We start from the raw sequence: 20660 nt of genomic DNA, 5'->3' as shown, positions 1-20660 counted from the left end.
ACAGGAACGTTGAACTGTTCTTGAGACGCTTTTAAGAAAAAAAAACTTTATCACAAGACGCAGTCAGACACCAGCTATTAAGAAGACATGTAATGATGCCACACAAAAATAAAGAAGGCGAGTGTATATTTTCTTATACGTTGTTTGTGTACTTGTTTCCCCCCTAACTTCTTCCCAGCATGCTTCGCTGTGAGATTCGCTGTCATTTCTTCCCATTCCTTGTTTGTTTGTTGACGTGTGGACTTGGCGATGTTGGAAACGAGAAAAGGGGCACAGGAAGAACAAACGCGTTCGAGGACTTCCGGCCACGGCGCTGCGGCACCGCTGAAATAAACACAGGAGAAGAAGAGCAGAGGCGGAGGAGGTCGCCCGCTCTGATTGGGCGAACGCTGCACCACGTGGTTCAACCCGGAAGCATGACAAGTGTTTATGGTTGCTTGACAGCGTCGAAGGTAAGTCAAGGAAGTGTGAGGTCTTGTTGTGAGCGAGTGCTCGGGTTTTACCGATCATCGCTCGCGTTCGACGAGTTCAAGGAAACTGCGAGTTGTTAGCGTCACATTTGTTCTGCAGCCGGCAGAAACCCCGAGGTCCAGCGAGCCCTCCTGAGGCGGAGGACTGAACTTGGACAACCCAGAAACGAGCCGTTCCTGCCGCCCGTCACGCGCAGTCCTTCGACTGTGTTCTCATAGACAGGAAGTAAACAACGTCCAGAGTTCTCCGGTAGGATTCGTCCCGTTACAAACACAAAGGTTTAGAGTTCTGCAGATTTGAAGTTGTGTTCTAAACTAATAATCAGTCACTAATGAAATGAAAAAGGTTGTTGAGACAAAAGTTCCCTGCCAAAGAAGTTGGGTTTCATTGAAACGTATCCAGAGAAACAGTGTTGCCTTTGTTTACCGCCATGTTCACTCAAATGCGCAGAAACGCAAAAGTTTGTCATTCGAAAATGAGGCTGTTTGACGCAAAGTCATTGAGTTGCGATGTTTCGTGGCTCGGCCAGTAAGAAGACTTCTGACAAGTCGTCCAGCTCCCCTCATGTCCTTGAACCCAGCTGGTCTGGATCCATATTCCATTCGACTCGGGCTCAGTTTATTGTCCCCCAAGGGACGAGCCCAGGGCGAAATGACATTCCAACCTCATCTGCTGATGACTTTGAATAATTGGACACTTAAATGGAACGTGGGAAGAACAAGGAAACCTCAGAGACGTTTCAGTAGGACTCGAGCTGTCCTGACGTGTGCAGGGATATCTCGATCTTCCCTCCTACTGCTTTTTGTTGTTAATTGTTGGAAGGTTCTGGTGGCTGCTGTTGCAGGATGTGCTGCTGATGGAGAATTGTTGGGTGGAGGTTCATTGAAGGAGGGAGGTGCTGGACCTGCTCTACTTGGACAGAGTCAGGACAGAACTTTGGTTGGGGTTTGGTGACACACAGATAAACCTGACTGGACTGAATAAAGATTCCTTTAAAAAATCCCCTCCCTGTTTCTGCCAGGTACTTTAAAGCAAAGACAGCAAGGCTGGCTGGAGCAAAATGGCCTCCTACTTTGATGAACATGACTGCGAGCCCACCAACCCGGAGGAACAGTACCGCCAGAACGCTCTCCTCGAACTGGCCAGGTGACGCTGAACACACCTGTGAGACATCACGCTGCTTTTAATCTTTCATCAGGATTAGTTCCTGGTGTCGGATGATCTTATAGACCGTGTGTGTGTGTGTGTGTGTGTGTGTAGGTCTCTGATGCAGGGTTTGGACCTGATTGACTCGGGAGTGTTTGACTCATCAGACTGGGACCAGCGTCTTCCTCCTCCTGCAGCGAAGACGGCCGTTCAGACGCTCTCGCTGGTCGTCATTTCTCCAGAACAAGCAGGTGACACAAACCTCCGACTGTTACACACGCAGACGTCACAGCTAACAGCTTTAGCATCGTAGCCACAGAAGCAGAACACAAAGAGCTTCTTTGTGTTGAACTGTCGCCATTTTCTGCTCAACATTCAACAACAGAGGAGCGTGTGGTTCATGATGGCGATCAGAAGGACAAGTCTGAGGTCATGTTGAAGGGTTTAGCTGCCTCGTGGGGCGTAGCCGTGCTCTCTACGTGACTCTTCTTCTTGCAGACAAAGGCCTGAAGTGCCCCGTGTGTTTGCTGGAGTTCGAGGAGCAGGAGACGGTTCGAGAGATGCCCTGCAAACATCTGTTCCACTCAGGCTGCATCCTGCCCTGGCTGGGGAAGGTACGCCGGCTCCACTGTTGATCACGGCAAAGTATCTTTGAGCATGGAGAATTTCCTGGGAAGTGACGTTTGGCTCTCAACCCTCAGACCAACTCCTGCCCGCTGTGTCGACTTGAGTTACCGACGGACAATCCAGAGTACGAGGAGTTCAAAAAGGACAAGGTGTGTGTTCCCCTCCTCGATCCTTATTTTGTGTGTCCTTGCATTTAATGGTCTTTAAAAAAAAAAAAAAAAAATTCTGATAGAATTTTTGGGACAAGATAAGTATTGACTTCTGTGATGAGCTTTTTGATTATGGAATAGTTTTTTGTAAAGTTTTACACATTTTGAAGTAAAATTCAGTCATCGTTCAGCTTTTAGTTTTATTGGAATTATTTTACTCACTGAATTGTACTTTGCAGCTGGTTTTATTCACATTTTAGAGCTTCTCTTTAGATTTGATTTTCTGTATTCTGGTTCAGTCATTTAAGCACATCTTCCTCCTTTAATATGTTCTTGGTGTAGAGATTAAATTTATTCCTCCTCTCCTGTGTTGCTTCCCTGTTACCACCACATTTAATGATTTTACTCTTCACGTATTTTATCAGTCCATGAGAGTGACTGACATTTCAACGGGGGTTTATTTTGTCACTTTCTTTAAGTTGCTGCCTCACGTGGTTCCTGTTGTTAAGAAGCTTGAGTTTGTCTCTGCGTTTGCTGCACTTTGTGTTGTGTTGTTTTCCTATGAGGGTGAGTGACACAGGCTGCTTGCTTCTGTGCTCAGGAGAGAAGGAAGCAGCGGGAGCACCGACTGGAGGACCTCCACGGAGCCATGTACACATGACCACCGCAACACTGCTGCCACATTTTACCCCAAATGCGATTCAGTAAATATGTAACTTGCAGAATGAAGAAGTTTCACGTGTGGTAAAAACATCCAGGGCAGCCTTGGATTTGCAGTTCCAACTCAGAGATTTTTATATCGTCCAGGAAAGTGTGAGCGACCAGCAGGTCTTCTTCTCATTCATTCCACACGACCATCAAGACTGCAGGCGGCAGTGAACTTCCTCTCACCAGCGAGTCTGCATGCATGCACCTACCAGTTTAGTAGGCACACCAGGTCCAGGTCGCACAGCAGACCAGCAGGCTGCCACTGGTCTGACTGCTATTGTGACTCCATTCCTCACGTTAGAGGGACTCCTCGAGCCATCGGCGTTATTTTTATATCGTGTTTGTGCCATTTCCTACAACAATGGTCAAACGATGGTGTAAACTGTGTGGGAACTGCACCGACCACAGGTGTGTTCTGAGCCTGTAGAGCACCAGGTGCATGCTGGGATATGTGCCGCACCACACGACGAGAACACTAGAGACACACTTTTGACCTTCAGCAAGCACTGCAGTACTTATATCAGTACATTTGTGATTGTAGTTCAAAGTTTGGCAACATAACCATGAAGGCAGCAGTTCTTCCTCTTAGCTACTCATTAATGTCCTTCTAGGTGTCCCTAATAAATTGGCACGTGTGCTGTTGCTGCAGCAGCAGTCGACTTTATTCCCCATTTTATAAAATAGGAATTTTAAATGCCCTGAAAAAAGATTTCACCTGTCCACTTGTGAAAAATGGAAAGGTCCTGAGTACGTTGACTTTTGTCTGCTGTTTTCTCCTGATGGTCCTGGTTGGACCGGTTTGAGCTGCTCCCTCCCTCAACATTCACCTTTGACCTTTAGATTGCCACTGGAAGCCTGCAGGAGCTGTTTTTACTACTCAGTGCTGCCAATACAAAGTTGTCTGTTTGTCTGATGTTGTATTTAGTTAAAACACAAACACGTTTCCTGATAATTTACCATTTTTATTTAATATTTGAATATAAATCTCTGTCAAATTAAAAGACCTAAACGATAAACAAATCATACATATATACAGGATGTAGAAAAGGAAACAAATCATCTGTGTTTTCATCTGTGTGATTTGGGGGTGGGGCTCTGGAACCCTTCTACGCCAGCTGGAGGAACTAGGAGGTTTGTCTCTGAGGGGATGACCCCAGACACGTACAGCCCAGTCGGATTAACTAGAAGGTTCTCCCTGGAACTAACACTGTCCAGACATCCGCTGTAACAAAGAAACAGTTGTAAAAATCCACGTTGAACATTTTGGCCTGTGGAAGATGGTTGAGACGCTGTAACGGATCAGAGGCTCGTCCAAGCTGCCAGTGGAAGTCACCTGGTGACTTTGGTTCCGGTGAAATAAACTACAGCAACGAAACACTGGCACAGTACGAGGGGTAAGGCTGCAACAGCGAACGCTCACTGTTGAAACAAAGAAAAGAAGGTTCCACTGCAGGAGAACTCCAGGGACGCATGACACGGCCGAGCTCTTCAGCACCCTGCAGACAGGCTGGAAGAACGCGGCCTCACAGCTTCACTGCTCTCCGCCTCAAACCATTCACAGACTAAAGGTTGAACTCTGATTTCACCTTGAAACAGCATCAAAAAAAGATAAGATAAGAGGTAGGTGATGTGACCTTTGACCTATGGGTATTGCTGCTGGCATTCAGTCATTAGTTTGAAATGAAAAAGACAAGAGCAGGATGCTGAGGGGTGTGGCAGCGGAACAGGGGCGGAGTCACTGGATGAGGATGACTGGTCTGGAGGTTACCAGTGCTATGATGGACACGCGTTGGGTTTATGGCACCAGAAGATCAGCGCTCGGGCCAGGAGGCCCCTTTGTCAGTGAAGGCTGCTGATGCTACTGCTAGTAAGGCTTCCGAGGGTCCCGGAACCAGAAGCTCCATTCACAAGGACCCCAATAATCTGACTACTAACCCTCTACATAAGACCATGTCTCCATGATGGGGTTCACGTTACTGAGAAAAGCCCCTCTGATGGCTGAAGACACGCCCACAAGCCCCGCCCTGCTCCAGCAACGCTGGTGTATGTGAGTGTTGCCTCGCTGAAACAGCAGAGCTCTGACTGAGAGGCAGGACCTCGCTGAGGCTGCAGCAGCGTCGTGACCTCCGTGACACAAAGATGCTGCTGAAACTCCAGCAGGGTTTGATGGTGAAACCCAGGTGAAACACTGGGGGTGGGACGACACGTCGACCTCCTGACCAACGCCCCGCTGCAGCGATGCAACATCAAAATATTGATGTGTATCAACATCTGTAAAACGCACTTTTATTTTCAAATTCCCTGATAGCAATAAAATAGGAGTTTGTGAGTCGATAAATGTGACAGGTTGTGTTAAGCGAACATGTCAGACTTGTGATGTCTGGAAATCTCGTGCTGAGTTCATCTGTCCAGATGCAACCAGCGACGTCCGCCTCCAGTAAACATCTGGGGATCTGATTATTGCTCCGACTGCGACTGAATCCAGGTGAAAAACTGCTGTTTACACGGTGGCGCCTTTCGACTACGTCAGGTTCATAATACCGCAACCATGTGACCGCAGCCTGAGTGGGACCGCAGCTCGACCTGCCGCTTGTTCTCAGGTGGCGTCAGCACACTGACGAAGGTCTGGGACGCTCATCAAAGCAGAAGGCGGCTGAAACGCACGCGTTACTAAAGAAGAATTAACTCATGGATGAGAATGAGGGAGGGGGCGTCAGTGATTGAGTCGTGGTCTTCACGCCGCCGTCGTGCATTCACACATCAAAGAAATCCTGAAAAAGATGAAATACGCCACCAAAACTGCTTCCAACCATCGTGGAGAAACTGAGCAGCCGAAACAAAAAGAAATCCAGTCCAGATTTCCGCCCCCCGGTCAACTGAGCTGGGCTGACTAGAAAGGCGTGACACTCGCATCAACTTCTCCAACATTCAGTTTTCTACTCACTACACAAACAGAAATTCTCTCATCCAAAAGTGTGTCGTGCAGAAAAAAGCTACAGGTCGAAAGCAGTGACCCCGCAAAGCGTGGGGCCGTCGGGGGGGTGGACAGATGCAAAAGAACATTTACAAAAACAACCTACTAGTAGTAAAGAATCACCCGGTTGACGGCCATCTTGGAAACATTCATGGCTCCACACATTCAGCCTGAACCTCCGTCAGTGTCACTTCAGGAGACGGGTCACGTGACTGCAGCTGATGGCTGATCCAGCTAGAAGAGTTCAGCGTTACAGACGGCGTCGCTTCAACGACTTCGCTCTCTCGTCAGCTGTGACGCGCCTCTGCAGCAACACGCGGGACCAGAGCTACAACATGGCTATGCTCTCTGGTGTGCAGTTGAGATGTGTGGATGTGCTGCTGCCCCCCGGAGACTTCAGGCCCTTGGTGGCCCCGCCCAGCCCCGAGCCCCGGGCCCTGGGGCCCATGATCACCCCTGAGCCGTGGTGGTGACTCTGCTGCAGGCCCGCCATCAAGGTCTCGCTGGTGACTGTTCCAAACTCATAGGTGAAGGTGCCGTAGAAGACCAGGATGTCCACGGTGAAGACCCACTCACAGATGGCGGCGGCGTGCTGCAGGATGAAGCTCTCGTGGATGAAGAAGATGCCACCTGGGAGGAGGAAGTTAGGGAGGCAAACACCTCAGGACACACAGGAGAATGTTCAATAGAGTCCAGAATGGGACAGAGGACAGGGGGGACGACTATATTTGGGCATGTGTGTGACTGAGGGGCAGAGCAGGAGGGGGCTACAACCTGAAGGGACCTGAAGGACATGCACGCATCTGTGATGTTGCTACTGGACGCGAGGCGAACAGAACAAGATGGTACCCAGACCTGAGTTTGGGTCGGACCTGCAGCATCCGGCTCCTCCAGGATGTGTGAAAGGATACTGAGCACCAGGGAGACCATGGCGCCGAGGGCCAGAGCCACCCGGAAATGAGCCATCCAGTAGTCGAGGGCGGTTACAGCCACCCGGTAGGTGAGCACACACTGCAGGCACACAAACAGCAGCCCTGCTGGAAATGCCACACCGGCGCCCACGTAGTGAAGAGATTTGGCGTGATCGACCTGTTGAGCAGGAACAGAGACACGCTGAGTCCCACAAACACACCAAGCCCTGAACCGCCGGCCGGTGCCAGCAAATGTTTACCTGGAAGTTGCCCACCATGACCAGACCCACAGCGTTGGTGCAGCCCGACACCAGAGCACTGGTGTTGACCCAGCATCGGTGGCTGTGTTCGATCACCTGGGCGTAGCGCAGAAGGCACACCATCACCACTGCAGGGCGACACACACATCACAACACTTCACTGCAACAGGACGAGAGACACCAGCAGGAACAGAACAAGTTCTCCTGACGTGGTCACCTGATGAAAAACCTGGCTGAGACTGAAAAACTCACTCACATTCTGAAATTAAAAAAACAATTCAAACCAACAATGGTGAGGGAGGGGTCAAAGGTTAAGAGGGACTCGGTGGGAGGACGGCACAAATGACATCATCACAGAAGAGAGATGACTAAAACTAAGTGTTGTTAAGAAACAGAGAGAAAAATAAGGACAGAAGCAGCACAATGGGCAGAGCTGAGCAGTGATACAAGTCAGGAGCAGCAGAGGGGGAAGGCCATGGGGGGGGCATGGGGGGGCACAGAGGGGGAGGAGACCACATTCATTATTGATTAAAGAGAGCAGGCTATTTCCAGCCCCTCTATAACTCCTGAGTGCTGCTGCCGCTCGACATCTGTGGACCTCACAGCATTAACAGAAAACAACAGGCAGACGCACACACGCACACACTCTAGGTTCCTAGGATGTACGCGAGTCGCCGTGGCCTCTGTTCTCATGTTCTGAACCACTGATGTCTCCCATCTGCAGCTTCACATCTGAACACGTGAGACTGCTAACGACGCACGATTGACAGCAAAATAAAACAGTGCACTTATAGAATGTGGCGACTTTCCTCCAGATCACTTCTTCTGCCATTTTGTTTCTTATTTGTGTCTTTAAGCCTGATGTGAACGTCTCAGGTTGATTCTGGAGGAGCAGAAAATGTGGAAGCTCATTTCTCACCCATGAAGGCTCCAACGTTGCCGATCAGGCTGAACAGGCAGCTTTCAGGAGGGTAAGAACCGCATTTACTGGAGGAGAGAGAGACAAAATGGCCATCAGTGTTGGAGAACCACCGCAGTTTATCACTGCACGACCACTCAGAGTCATGGAGCCATCCGTCTCTACTTATTAGCGTGCAGCTTACAACCAAAACGGTGATTACACGTCCTGGTTCAAGGACGTCCAACAGTGCTCTGATGTAAGAGCTTGTCCCAGTGTAGCAGCATGCTGCATCTCACGATGCCGTTACAAGAGAGCTTCTGTGCTCGCCGGCGGGTCGTGTGAGGGTCAATGAGTGCCACAGAGCCAGAACATAACAAGGTGCTGGTTCATGCCTCCAGGTCTCGGATGAGAGAAAGTGGCTGGTGTGGTGTGCAGGAAGAAGGACAGGAGGAGAAGTCTAGGAAACCTGATGAGGGGGATGTCCTGGATGGTGCAGCAGGTCTTGGGGAAGCCTGGTCGGGGGAGCTCCTCAGTGCAGGTTACATTGTAGGACCTGCAGAAGTGACACAAGGAGGCCGGTTCAGTCTCCTCCTAGAGTTCAGACATCAGACTGAGCAGATCACGGACATGAAAGGATGCGATTTCCCTGCCAGTTTGCTCCGATTGTAAGAAAGGGTCACTCACCAGTTCTCCACGGGACAAACATGGTGATTGACTACAGCCATGGCGTACCTGTGGGGGTCAACCACATCATGATCTCATCCCATGTGACACACGAGAACACATTAACACCCTGGACTAGAAGCTGCATCCCTCCTTTAGCACTCGTCACCTTTGCAGTTAAATTAGCCAGTAAACAGTTGTTGGCGTGAGTCCAGCAGGTCAACCCTTCACCTGCCTCCATCACGCATTCACCACGTGTCATCTGCACTTGAAGCACTCTCTGAAAGGAGTCTTCAGCTCACAGATGGTCTCCTTCCTGCATTACAAGCTTGTGAGTCAGCTATGTATCTTTAGCTTGGAGCTAATGCTACTGCACTGCTAGGATACTTCCACTTGAGCTAACACGAACGAACTGTAACCCTTCTAGTTCATCACCTGTTCTTGGAGGCACTGAAGCAGAAGTTTTCTAGTTAGTTCGTTTTTAGTCTCCAATTATAGCGTTAGTGGATCACTGATCTTCCGTCTGGATTAAACCAGACGACCTGAAGAGTTTGTAAACCATCGTTTTTTGGCGAGTTTAGCTGTTGTTAGCCATCAGTCTCCGTTAGCTTCAAGCTAAATATACGTAGCTGGCTCTTCCTGCATTCTGGAGTCACAAAGGAGTGATGAGGGAGGATAAACATAGCAGTGGGCTGAGAACTCCTGCTAGTGAGTACTTGGGAGGTGAAATACACTTTCCACCCATTCATTTCTGACCATGAAGACGTGGGGGTTCGCTGCTAACTCACACGATCCATATCCCTGTGATGGAGAAGGCAGACAGGCTGACAGGCAGGACGATCCAGGCAGTCATTGGGCTGGCGTAAGCTGGCTGTGTCCCAAGCATGGGGGAGAGAGGAGCTTCTGGCTGGTGTGGTGACACAACAGGAGGGTTTGGGGGGTGGGGGTGGGTGGGGGTGGGTGGGGTCACTAACACACAGGGGAAGACACAGGGAGGGGGAGGGGGGGCATGAGAGGATAAAGGGGGGAATGGCACAGTTCTTCAGCTCCAGGAGCCCCGCGACCAGCCACAACCTGGGAGCACAAACAGTTGCAGGCTTAGAAATGGAACACGGCCACAAGACTCCCAGTGACAGGAAGCAGGTGCGGCGCTGCACGCTGGGCAACGCCCCTTGCTGTTGGGGCATTGCCGGTCAGGTCACCAGTGATAAACACTACACTGTCTGGCCCAGTTGATGTGAACCAGCCTGATGACAGGAGAGGCCAGTCTGAACTGGTCTAACTGGCTGTTACACTGGAGTTATAAATCTGTGATGGTCTTGTCACACCCACTGACCTCTCAGTTTCCCACAGTGAAGAACAGCCGAGCACGCCTGTGGGACAGGAAGTGACGAGTAGTTTAAACCGAATTGCCGGTGTAACCGCCGACCACGGCACGCTCATCCTGACTATCATTCATCCAACTCTGATGGCCAGTGACATCAACGTGGCTGCCACAGGCGTGGAACGCTCCATCTCGATGAACAGTTGGGGAAAGTATGAAGCACATCCATGAGGCATGGAAGAGCCTTTGAGAAATGATGATCCAATATGGCCGCCGGAGGAAACCGTAGCCAAAAACAGCAGCAGTCCAACTTCCGCCAGAATGAAAGCATGTCAAGTTTGACAAGATTCAACAGAATGTTTGAGAGACGCAGTTGGCTGAAGCCGATTGACAGACGACGGGCTGAAGTGAACAACCTTTAATCTTCCTCATGAAGGGTTTCAACTGGTCTCTCCATGTTGGCTCAACATGGCCGTTACTTCCTGCTGACAGAAAAACTCTGCTTCTGCCTGTAACAAAGCTCATGCGTCCCAGGGACTTTTCCCTCCACAACACCTCACGACCTTGTGAGAATGAGCCAAGGTCAAGGGGAGGAACACGGGCGCCGCTTTACACCGTCTCCAGTTACACGTGTGTCCGTCCGCCTTATCCAGAGAGGAAGGAGCCGTTGTTCCTACACCAAGGTCGACCCATCAAACTGGTTCTAGCGCCAGTTGACTGGGCCGGGCCTACGTGGCTCCTGGAGGTGGAAGCCTTGACAAACACTAGAGTCAGCTGACCTTTGTACTAGAAGAATGTACCGGAAAAACCAACGCTCTTCCCTCACTTATAGTTCTGCTTGTGCCCACATGTAAATTCGGTTCAAAGATTTTCGATGGTTTCATTGGCGACAGTGATCAAGCACCTTGTGACAGTAAACATGTGACGCGTCAGAAGGGACCAGGAGTCGGTCGCTTCACAAATTAAACATTTTGGGTTCATTTTTTTAGGACATCTGCAGTTAGATTTTTATTGTACGACAGTAAAGTATCAAAATACATTTAATTAAATCCCTGTCAAGTTAACTTTCAGTCTTTTTCTTTGAGCCTACAGGCGGTCAGGCAGCGACAGTCACCACAAGAACACTTCAGCTCCAGATCCCCTCCTGCATGAAGCCCCACAAAGGCCGACTTTGGGTTCATGAATTAAACTGCATGAAACAGACATTTCTGGCAGGGCCATTCGGCAGCCTCACACTCCCTCATCCAACAAAACAAAGACATTTGACCTTCCAAGCTGCATTTTTTCTTTCTTGCTTCTCAAAACAAACGCTGAGATAAGATGGGAGTGTGTGTGTGTGTTCACGGTCAACATGTTGCATGCGTCCGTGTTGGATCCTCAGCCTTCATGAGAGCGTGTCCTCCCATGGTTTCTGTAGAACGGATAAACAGACTTTCCATTTGCTGACCAGTTGGAGCAAAGGCTCTCAGTCCAACTCAGGTTCTAGCAGTGAGACCAGATGGCATGAAAACACCCGAGGGAACCCTTAGGAGGCACCCAGGGATTCCACGCAGCTTCAGCTGTCAGTTACAGGCAGAAGTGTATCACACGGTACTGAGATTTAACCACACTGTGATACAAAGTACTGCGTTTGAATCCTGGTCGTCTGCCAACACTCAGCCTTCATCAGCAGGGTCTGAGACGAGCATCTAGCAAACGGTGAACTGGAGGAACGGCAGCGTGGAGCATAGAGAGAAAGTTCTCTCACAGACGAAGGAACACCGACGGCAGGTCGCCGTCACCTTCCTGACAGTTCAACAGCACCACGGTCAGGTGCGTCTGTCACTGTAGCTGATGAGGACAGCAGTCAGAGCAGGTTGACAAGAGGGAAACAGATCAAGGTGGTCGTTCCTCCAATACCAACGAAGAAGAAGTTCTCCTGTGAAAAGGAGACCCTTCAGTCTACAGGAGCCAGGCGGATGCCTTCAGTGGGTCTTCATTAAAATAAGTAAACAGTGAAAATGATGCCCTTCAACACAAGAGGCGGAAGTGACAATGAACGTGTGACATTCTGCCCATGAAGGCTAACGGGTCACATGACGAGCTGCTCAAAGTTCCCCGGCAGGCAGCAGCGCTGAACAGAAATCAAGTCGCAGTTTTATTTCGCTGCACTGAAACTCTGAGAAGAAGAACCTTCGACCGCTGATACCGACTGTGTGTGTGTGTGTGTGTGAGAGAGAGAGAGAGAGAGAGAGAGTGAGCGTGAGTGTGCGTGGGGGCCACAACCACCACCATAACACCCCCACCACCACCAGCCGTTCACGGTAAATACCCGCTGCTCTGACCGACTGGGACACTGGAGCCATTTTAGATAAAAGCCTCTAACGGTGTTAAACTACGGAACCGAACAACCGGAACAGCGTCACCGCGGCACCACTGCCCGGTGCACGCGAGCGGCCAGTGGTGCCGTTAGCCTACTGTTAGCCTTCCATTTAGTGGTTTGCTAGTTAGCTTCCACTTTCCAGTTGTCTTGACTTGGCACTTGACCGCATCTTGATTCCCGTCCAACTACATGATGAGCTGCTCAATGAAAGACGCAGAGGACGCGGGCGAAGCCGCGGCGGCTCCGGTGGGTGGACGGGAGTGAGGGGACACCTACCTTCCACCTGCTCGACACACCGCGCACCTCGACAACCTTGGTTTCCCTTTAAAAATAGCGTTTTCTTAGCAGATGATGCTAGCTGCGAATCAACTTCCGCTTATGTTTTTTCAGAATAAGACTTCACGAAAAGCCTTCGTGTGTGTGTGTGTGTGCGTGTGTTTTCTAGGGAATACATGTCGCATAACGTTCTCTGTACAAACATGTCAGACGTCACGAAAGAATTTTTTATAGTAGAATAAGAATGTCTTTATTTCACATGGCAACACGCGTAAACTCAGCGGAGTCGGGAGCTGCGGCTCCTCGGCTGGTGGTCAGCGGCATGAACGTGTCTGACATAACGACGTTTTAAAGATGTTAAAATATCTGCAAAAATGAATAGTAACGGATGAAAAAGGAAATTAATACGACACTGTAGTTCATTCATGTCATTCATTTATGAAAATATGGAGAGGCTCTCTCTCCCTCTTTCTACAGGGTTAGGGACTGGATTTAATTGTTCTTCTGACATAAAATGTTTCCGTCCTCAGTCACACCCTGATGAACGAAGACTGAAAACACGCCGGTGCATCGCTGCAAGTTTAATTAGAACATTTCACTCTGCAGATCTTTTCCACCTTCATTTTGGGAAATCACATCCGTCACCAATAATATGAAGCATGACTACAGATATCAAAGGAAACGTGAACTAAAGATTAGGGCTGTCAAACGATCAGAAACATTTCAATTCCCCACGTTTCTAATTAATTAATCTGAATGAATCGCATCTATCAATTTTGACTGAGACAAACGTCGATAAATGAATCGATACATCGTATAGGGCGACAGTTTCTTCCTCTTTTGATTTCCGCCAAACTAGGCGCAGCTGAGGCGTTCACATGTTCGCAGCTGCCCCCAGCGGTCACTCCAAGAACTCCATCTACAACCGGAATCCGTGCATGGGTCAAACTGCGTTCATTTATTTAAATCCCTGTATATTTTTTTCTATAATTAATTAACGCATAGAAAATATGTAGTGATTGTGTCAAGTCATAAAGACAAATAGAAACATCTTGTCTAGAGTAACAAGGACGACGGATTCACGGGTGAATGGTTGCTTGTTGTTTTTATTGTAGTTTATTATAGTTTCTTCTATTTACTGCTCTCATACTTTTCTGCTGCTATAACAGTGCCAATTTCCCCACTGAGGGACGAATAGAGGGTTATCTTATCTTATCCTCCGTCACACAAAATGTGTCTTCTGCTTAAACGTATACTGGAACAGAGGAACTTCAAACATTATTGAGGAAAATGATGAAACCACCAGCCTGTCCTCTGCCTCTCTGCATCAGCATATTTAATGTTACAGATAAATCTGTTTGGCTCCTCGTGCTGTCAATAAGAGCCAACGTATATGATAAGAGGGTCCATAAACCCCGGGAGGGATTATAACCCACATTCTTGTTTTACTAAGCAGCTTTGAAAAGACTTTACTAGATTTGATCCGTAAATCTTGCGGACAACAGCGACTGACAGGAATCCGGAACAGATGACAGGAGTCTCGGGGGACGCCAGTATGCAGCGCTTGATTGATGCTTCTGCTGTTGGATTTATTTTCTCCGTCAGTTCAGGAGGAAAAATGCCCTGAAAATAAAACAGTTGGATTTTCTTCAGTCAGAAAAGTAGAGGCGGCTGCTCGTGTGTTCCGAGATGTGGAGTCCGGGCTTCTAGTCTTTTAGACATTTGATTTTATTTTTGTTTAATTATTCACAAACATAAAATATTTCAAATTGTACATAAAAGGGTGAAAAGGAGAAAAAATATAAAGTGAAGCCTTTTGAATCACAATGAGGAATATTTGATTACATTAAAGACACTTGTCTGTCCGTCCCTGTGGCTTCAGCAGCCGTGGAGCTCGGCAGCAGCACATCAGGCATCATTATTTTATTGTTCTGGTCTCTTAATGTGCAACAGATGCGGTTTGCATGACAAATCCAGTTCACCAGGTGTTGGTCTGGCACACGAACAGGACGAGCTCACGTCTGTGAGCTCCATTTAAATGTCACTGCTTTAACTACTTAACCCTTAACTGTGTTAAGCGGCCAGTGGTGCCTGGCACAGGAGCACCAGGAGGGTTTAACACACTGAAGGCTTCATCACGTCAGGGCCTTGCAGAGCGGCAGAGCGCAAACCACCAACACAATCATCTGATATCCAGCAAGAGAATCAGACCAAGTTGTGTCAAGTGTCTGAACACATTTGAGTAAAACAGTGGTGTGTGTGTGTGTGTGTGTGTGTGTGTGTGTGTGTGTGTGTGTGAGTGTGTGTGTGTGAGTGTGTGTGTGTGTGTGTGTGTGTGTGTGTGTGTGTGTGTGTGTGTGTGTGTGTGTGTGTGTGTGTGTGTGATATAAAACCAGAAGGTTGAGCGTCTGCAGTGTTCAGGTCTGATGAACTGGGCTCCGCCTCTGAATCAGGATGTAGGCTGGCGCTTAAAGCCTTTATCCTCTTTTATGCATCCACCAGCGTTTCTTTGCTCCGTGCCATCTTCTTCTAGTGAACCCACATTAACCAAACAGCACAAAGGGATTTTCTACTCCAAAAACTTTGCGATGCATCCACTTGGTGTAACAACAAAAATGGGGGTCAGCTACCATGCGGTGGTGTTTTATAATCACAGTCTCCAACACTGACTTCCTTCCAGTAATCTGAGGGGATTGCAAAAAGATTAATGCATGAAACAATACACATAAAAACAAAGGTGAGACGAATTTTCGATCATCGATTCTTTCTTTAAATCCCTCAAATCAGCATCGGTTTGTCGATCATCATGAAGTTCCCAACTCTCAAAGGGTGAATTTCTGAGGGGCATCAGTTGAGATGCCACACAGCCACGTCATGGCAGCCATGCAGGGAGATCAGCAGGGATAATGGTATTTAGATGTCCTGTAAGCACGCGGATCCTCTCAGTCAGCAACATTAATGGGGCCATGAGGCATCCTGCTCCTGTCCTCCACGCTTAGCGAAGGAGTATTAGATGGCAGTAATGCTGGCCGGTCGGAGCGCTCTGCCTGCTCTGTAGCCTGTGGGACTGTCATGGGGAGCACGGGGAAGGTGGTCAACTTGCTGAACAGGAGACAAAGTCTCTTCCCCAACTACAAAGTCACTGATTCAGACATTAACCGGAGACCTTCAGAGACCGTTTACCCGTTAGCGAAGGAGAGCTGTGTGAAGACATGGAACTCCATGCAGGAGCTGAGCAGGGACATCTATGACATCTACGCCGAGTACGAGGATGAGGAGGACGACAGCGCTCCGTATGGCTGCTCCAAGCAGATTTCACCTTCCAAGAAGAATTTTGTGATCAACATTAATGTGGGCGGGAAGCCCTACCAGATAGCCTACAAGATGGCTGCCAAGTACCCCAAGACCAGAATCGGACGCTTGGCCACCTACACGGACCACAACATGAAGCTGGACCTGTGCGACGACTACACAGTGACCAACAACGAGTACTTCTTTGACAGGGACCCCAATGTCTTTCACAGCATCTTCAATTTTTATCGTACCGGCGTGTTGTGGATCAAGGACGAGTTGTGCCCGCGGAACTTCCTGGAGGAGATCAACTACTGGGGTGTGAGGATCAAGAACACCCACCGCTGCTGCCGCATCTCCTTTGAGGAGAGGCAGGATGAGCTGAACGAGCAGCTGAAGATCCAGCGGGAGTTGGAGGCTGAGGTGGAGATCGAGGAGAACGAAGAGCTCTTCCAGGACATGTTCATGGGCCACAGGCGGAGAGCGATCTGGAACCTGATGGAGAAGCCGTTCTCATCTATAAAGGCCAAGCTGATGGCGGTGGCCTCCAGCCTCTTTGTCCTGATCTCGTTGGTGGCCATGACGCTCAACACAGTGGAGGAGATGCAGTACCGGACAGCAACAGGGCAGCTTAGCGGAAAGACCTACTGGGAGTACGTGGAGTCCATGTGCATCGCCTTCTTCACCATGGAGTACCTGCTGCGCCTGGTGTCCACGCCTGACCTCAAAGCCTTCAGCAGGAGTGTGCTCAACACCGTGGATCTGATCGCCATCCTGCCTCAGTACCTCCAGGCCATCCTGGAGTTCTTCGACAACGAGGAGAACTATATGAAGCACGAGGCTGACATGCAGGCGGTCGGGCAGGTGGGGAAGCTGGGCCAGGTGCTGCGCATCATGAGACTGATGCGGATCTTTCGTATCTTGAAGCTGGCGCGACACTCCACGGGTCTGCGGGCGTTCGGCTTCACACTTCGTCAGTGCTACCAGCAAGTGGGCTGCCTGTTCCTCTTCATTGCCATGGGCATCTTCAGCTTCTCTGCCATGGTTTACACTGTAGAGCACGACATGCCTCGCACCAACTTCACCAGCATTCCAGCTGCATGGTGGTGGGCGTCTGTGAGTACACCTCCGCATCACTGGGAGTCTTGAATGAAGCAGTAAAGCTGAGTGAGCTGAATGTGTGAGTGAAGTGTGGCGAGCTGTCCTGGAGTGACTCGCGTACTCACGCTCTCCTAATGGACAGTAATGTGATTAGATTACAGCCTCTGGTGTGCTGAGTCACCTCTTCTTCGGTTCTTGTGACCAACATGGAAGCGAGGTTGCAAAGAGGTGCACGTATGTTTGATGAAATTAACTTCTATTTAAGAAAGACTTATCAAGCCACTGAGTTGGTTATTTTCTGTTCCAAATCAGAATCTGATAACTCACGTCAGCCGCCATGAAGAGCTCTGGGAGCAGGCGAAGTCTTCCTTCTAATCTCAGGAGCGGAAATAATAATCCTTGTAATCATAGTCATGTTATAGTGACGACAGCACTAATCTGCACCAGACGCGTGTCACAGCGTCTGAGGGTGGGCGCGGCGGCGGACAGAAGAAACCTCAAGTATGAAAGCACAGTGGGGTTACAGGGAGGTTTGCAGCCACTGCCTCACCTGCGATGCTGCCGTTTCAGGAGCAGGTTTTCTCCACTGGAGCTTTTCAGAAGACATCTTACCTTCCTATCAGTTAAGAAGCGACTGCAACAGGGGATGGAGTCGAGGGGAAAAACTCAGGTTTGAGTTGCTGGTGGAAATGAACAAATATCTGCGGTGAAAAGTCCATCGATGAAACGGACAAGAATGGTGGTAAAAGGTTTCAGTCACAGACTTGCAGTTGCTCAAAAAAAAGGCAAATTTGCATCATTCTTTTTTCACATTCTCTTGGTCCAACTCTGAGTCAGGGGACCAAAGCAGTCACATCCGGGCCAGGTTTGGCACTCCTGGCTCTGACGTGGGCCACGTTAATCCAAACACTTATCGTCATCTGGGGAATGAGTTTTCCTTCTGCGAACCACACTCTGAGGAGTTGCTAGAGTAAACACACACCGTTAAACTGAAGGAAGTTTGTTGTTGTCCCAGATGTCTTTTCCACATGCGACGTACAGGAGTTCTACCTGGCTTGAAGCTCAATCAACGAACGTAGTCTATCAACTGCAATTACTGGCAACATGAATGCATTTCAATGCACCTCATCAAACATTAATATCTGAAATATTGGAGGATTTATCCAAATCAATCAATTAGAAATACGCTCTCACATCTCTGCTTTTAGTTCCGCGTTTGTAGAGGAACGATTCCTTTTTAGAGCGAACACCCGATGTGAGGAAAAGCTGGTCCTGTCTGCAGGGTTTTCCTGGCTCACGTTCTTGTCCTCGTTCACTTGGACGTGACAGGTTAGTTCCCATTCATCAGCACGGTGAGGAGGAAATGGAAATGTAGCAGAAAGGTTTGATGAAAATCTGCTCGTGCAGTTGCAGGTTGGTGGTTCAACGGTTGCTTCACATCCTTTTGTAACCTTTCTTATAAACAGCATGTGATGTCACAGCTGCAGGAGGTACCAGAGTGTGTGCTTCTGTTCGTCAGCGCTGAGTCTGACTGCTCTCCCTCGCCACCCTGCAGGTCAGCATCTCCACGGTGGGCTACGGGGACGTCTACCCAGAGACCATCCTGGGCCGCCTCTTTGCCTTCATCTGCATTGCGTTCGGGATCATCCTCAACGGTCTGCCCATCTCCATCCTCTTCAACAAGTTCTCAGACTACTACTCCAAACTCAAGTCCAACCAGTACACCGCCTCACTGAAGAAGAGAGGCAAGATCAGGTTCACTCAGAGGACGGTGAAAAGACTCAACCACTGCTTCGGAACTGGCCGCTGATGGACGGGGGGTCTGGAGCAGAGGTGGACTGACAGGAGACACTTCAGCACACGGGACTGACCTCAATGAAGAACCCCTCCAGTGACACTCCTGCTCCACTACAATCAAACCCTCAGGAGCAAGAAGGCTTCCTTCTGTCCACATGTCAGAGACATTTTGAATGTTACATTGCCATTTTGCTGCAGCTGCAAATTCCTTTGTTTCTGACTGTAAATCTGAACAGGCCTGTGAGGACAATCAGCGCCACTCTCATTCAAATGCTTCCAGCTCGTTTGTTCCACTCACACATGCTGTCACAGACGTATTAAATGCTGATTAGTGTCAGGTTTAGGTGCAGAAACAGAGCCTGTTGGTTTGATCTCTAGACACATTCATGTTCTGGTTGACCTTTGACCTCCAGGGACTCCGTGACTGCTAGTGATCGGAGCTCTGACGATGCATTAATCACGCTTCCTGCTCCTATCAGCAATGCTTCATTCATTAAACTGAGTCTGTCAATCATCCCGTGTGAATTAAATCTGCAACCACTGCTTGGGCCACCTGGGGGCAGCAGAGAGAGGGTGTGAAGCAGCTGACACGTCACATGCGGGGAAGTCTGAGATTTAAACTTTAGATCCAGAGACAAATAAACGAGAGCACATTCCTCTGCTCGCTGCTTTTAAATATGTCGTACACCTGCAGGTTCAGGCAAAATGACTTTTGCCTCCAAAAACATCCTGTTTCAGTGGGTTTTGTCTGTCTGACTGTCAGCTGGATCACACAAAAGCTTTCGAGACAATTTACCGTAAACTGGGTGGAGGGGCGGAGTCAGATCGAGGAAGAACCCCCTGAAGAACCCCACGGGGCTGGCGAATCCTAACGCCGCCTGGTGGCAACCGGAAACGAGTTGTTGCTGTGTGTTGGGTAGTTTTGTTTTGTTTTGTTGTTCTCCCAGGGGCGACATGGTCAGAACCCCTGAAGAACTTGGTGATGGGTTACTGGGAAGACCCAGAGTTTTAGGTTAATGATGTCACCATGGTGAACGACCATGTTTGATGTTTGATCATACATCAAACATGGTCGTTCACATGGATGAGAGTTGCAGCCTGAGACAAGCATCTTCATCATCATCATCATCATCATCATCTTCATCATCACAAGGGACAGACCCTCTGATAGATAACTATCAAAAGTGAAGGTGACAGTTTACAACAATAAACTTTAACTGGCAAACCCGACTTGGAGGCTTCAACATTCCACTTTATATTTGTTCATGCTGACTTCTGGACCAAGACCACCTTTCAAATGTTAGTGATGTTTACAACTTCATGCCACGTTTGTAGTTTTTCAAATGAAGATAAGCATGACGTGCGATAACAGCGAGGCGGCTCTGCTCCCACCTGGAAAGCTCTTCATACAGAGAGGAGACTGGGATATGAGTCTCAGTGGAGGGTTAGCATGAGTCCCACAGAAGTTGTGTTAACAGTAAAATATGATTTATTAATTCATGTGTGATGATTTGCTAATGGGGCAGCACTGTGGCCCCCCAGCAAGAGTTGTGGGTGGAGCCCCGGCTGCAGCACGGGGTCTTTCTGGGTGAGTCTCCATGTTCTCCCTGTTCCTGCTGGGTTCTCTCTGGTACTCCAGCTTCCTCCACAGTCCAAAGACATCAAGAGGGACCAGGTTAATCCAGACTCTAAATTGACC

General features: G+C 49.0%; 3 protein-coding genes across 7 annotated transcripts; 2 read left to right on the top strand and 1 right to left on the bottom strand.

Annotated features, from left to right (window-relative positions):
- The first annotated feature begins 299 nt into the window (after positions 1 to 299).
- On the top strand, positions 300 to 4595 carry rnf181 (ring finger protein 181). 4 transcript variants are annotated; one of them, XM_086207540.1, is made up of 7 exons: positions 300 to 452; positions 571 to 720; positions 1493 to 1617; positions 1732 to 1868; positions 2116 to 2231; positions 2319 to 2393; positions 2995 to 4580. In XM_086207540.1, exons 3-7 carry the CDS (start codon positions 1532 to 1534, stop codon positions 3052 to 3054), a joined length of 474 nt encoding a protein of 157 aa, XP_086063666.1. In that variant the 5' UTR covers positions 300 to 452; positions 571 to 720; positions 1493 to 1531; the 3' UTR covers positions 3055 to 4580. The 4 variants fall into 4 exon arrangements, with proteins under 4 accessions (XP_086063666.1, XP_086063667.1, XP_086063665.1 ...); XM_086207541.1 differs by lacking the exon at positions 571 to 720 and having other exon boundaries at positions 417 to 452; positions 2995 to 4586; XM_086207539.1 differs by lacking the exon at positions 300 to 452 and having other exon boundaries at positions 459 to 720.
- LOC147260761 (transmembrane protein 150A-like) lies at positions 4049 to 12910 on the bottom strand. 2 transcript variants are annotated; one of them, XR_015116690.1, is made up of 8 exons: positions 9599 to 12128; positions 8832 to 8879; positions 8614 to 8700; positions 8166 to 8233; positions 7247 to 7374; positions 6987 to 7164; positions 6182 to 6705; positions 4049 to 4323 (listed from the first exon to the last, which is right to left on the bottom strand). XR_015116690.1 is itself a non-coding variant. In XM_086207538.1 (8 exons), the coding sequence occupies exons 2-8, from the start codon at positions 9694 to 9696 to the stop codon at positions 6404 to 6406; spliced, it is 909 nt and encodes a 302-aa protein (XP_086063664.1). In that variant the 5' UTR covers positions 9697 to 9884; positions 12773 to 12910; the 3' UTR covers positions 4049 to 6403. The 2 variants fall into 2 exon arrangements, 1 of the variants encoding a protein (XP_086063664.1); XM_086207538.1 differs by adding an exon at positions 12773 to 12910 and having other exon boundaries at positions 4049 to 6705; positions 9599 to 9884.
- Positions 12911 to 15707: 2797 nt separating this feature from the next.
- LOC147260760 (potassium voltage-gated channel subfamily V member 2-like) lies at positions 15708 to 20190 on the top strand. The gene is made up of 2 exons (XM_086207535.1): positions 15708 to 17179; positions 18720 to 20190. Exons 1-2 carry the CDS (start codon positions 15845 to 15847, stop codon positions 18972 to 18974), a joined length of 1590 nt encoding a protein of 529 aa, XP_086063661.1. The 5' UTR covers positions 15708 to 15844; the 3' UTR covers positions 18975 to 20190.
- Positions 20191 to 20660: the final 470 nt, after the last annotated feature.

This window comes from Aulostomus chinensis, chromosome 6 (assembly GCF_037954235.1).
Source record: "Aulostomus chinensis isolate RoL2024-O1b breed Wild chromosome 6, RoL_Achi_v1.0, whole genome shotgun sequence".
Classification (NCBI taxonomy): Eukaryota; Metazoa; Chordata; class Actinopteri; order Syngnathiformes; family Aulostomidae; genus Aulostomus; species Aulostomus chinensis.
Note: the sequence above shows the minus strand (reverse complement) of the source record. Positions and strands in the feature narration are given on the sequence as shown.

What these genes read in the sequence shown, in the direction of transcription:
- rnf181 (XM_086207541.1), top strand. Translation starts at nt 1,532, where the DNA reads ATGGCCTCCTACTTTGATGAACATGACTGCGAGCCCACCAACCCGGAG. An exon ending in GCTCTCCTCGAACTGGCCAG is followed by an intron (nt 1,618 to 1,731) that starts GTGACGCTGAAC and finishes GTGTGTGTGTAG; the next exon opens with GTCTCTGATGCAGGGTTTGG. An exon ending in CATTTCTCCAGAACAAGCAG is followed by an intron (nt 1,869 to 2,115) that starts GTGACACAAACC and finishes TTCTTCTTGCAG; the next exon opens with ACAAAGGCCTGAAGTGCCCC.
- LOC147260760 (XM_086207535.1), top strand. Translation starts at nt 15,845, where the DNA reads ATGGGGAGCACGGGGAAGGTGGTCAACTTGCTGAACAGGAGACAAAGT. An exon ending in CTGCATGGTGGTGGGCGTCT is followed by an intron (nt 17,180 to 18,719) that starts GTGAGTACACCT and finishes GCCACCCTGCAG; the next exon opens with GTCAGCATCTCCACGGTGGG.
- LOC147260761 (XM_086207538.1), bottom strand. Translation starts at nt 9,696, where the DNA reads ATGCTTGGGACACAGCCAGCTTACGCCAGCCCAATGACTGCCTGGATC. An exon ending in GTTTGTCCCGTGGAGAACTG is followed by an intron (nt 8,701 to 8,831) that starts GTGAGTGACCCT and finishes TCACTTCTGCAG; the next exon opens with GTCCTACAATGTAACCTGCA. An exon ending in TCATGGTGGGCAACTTCCAG is followed by an intron (nt 7,165 to 7,246) that starts GTAAACATTTGC and finishes CCTGCTCAACAG; the next exon opens with GTCGATCACGCCAAATCTCT.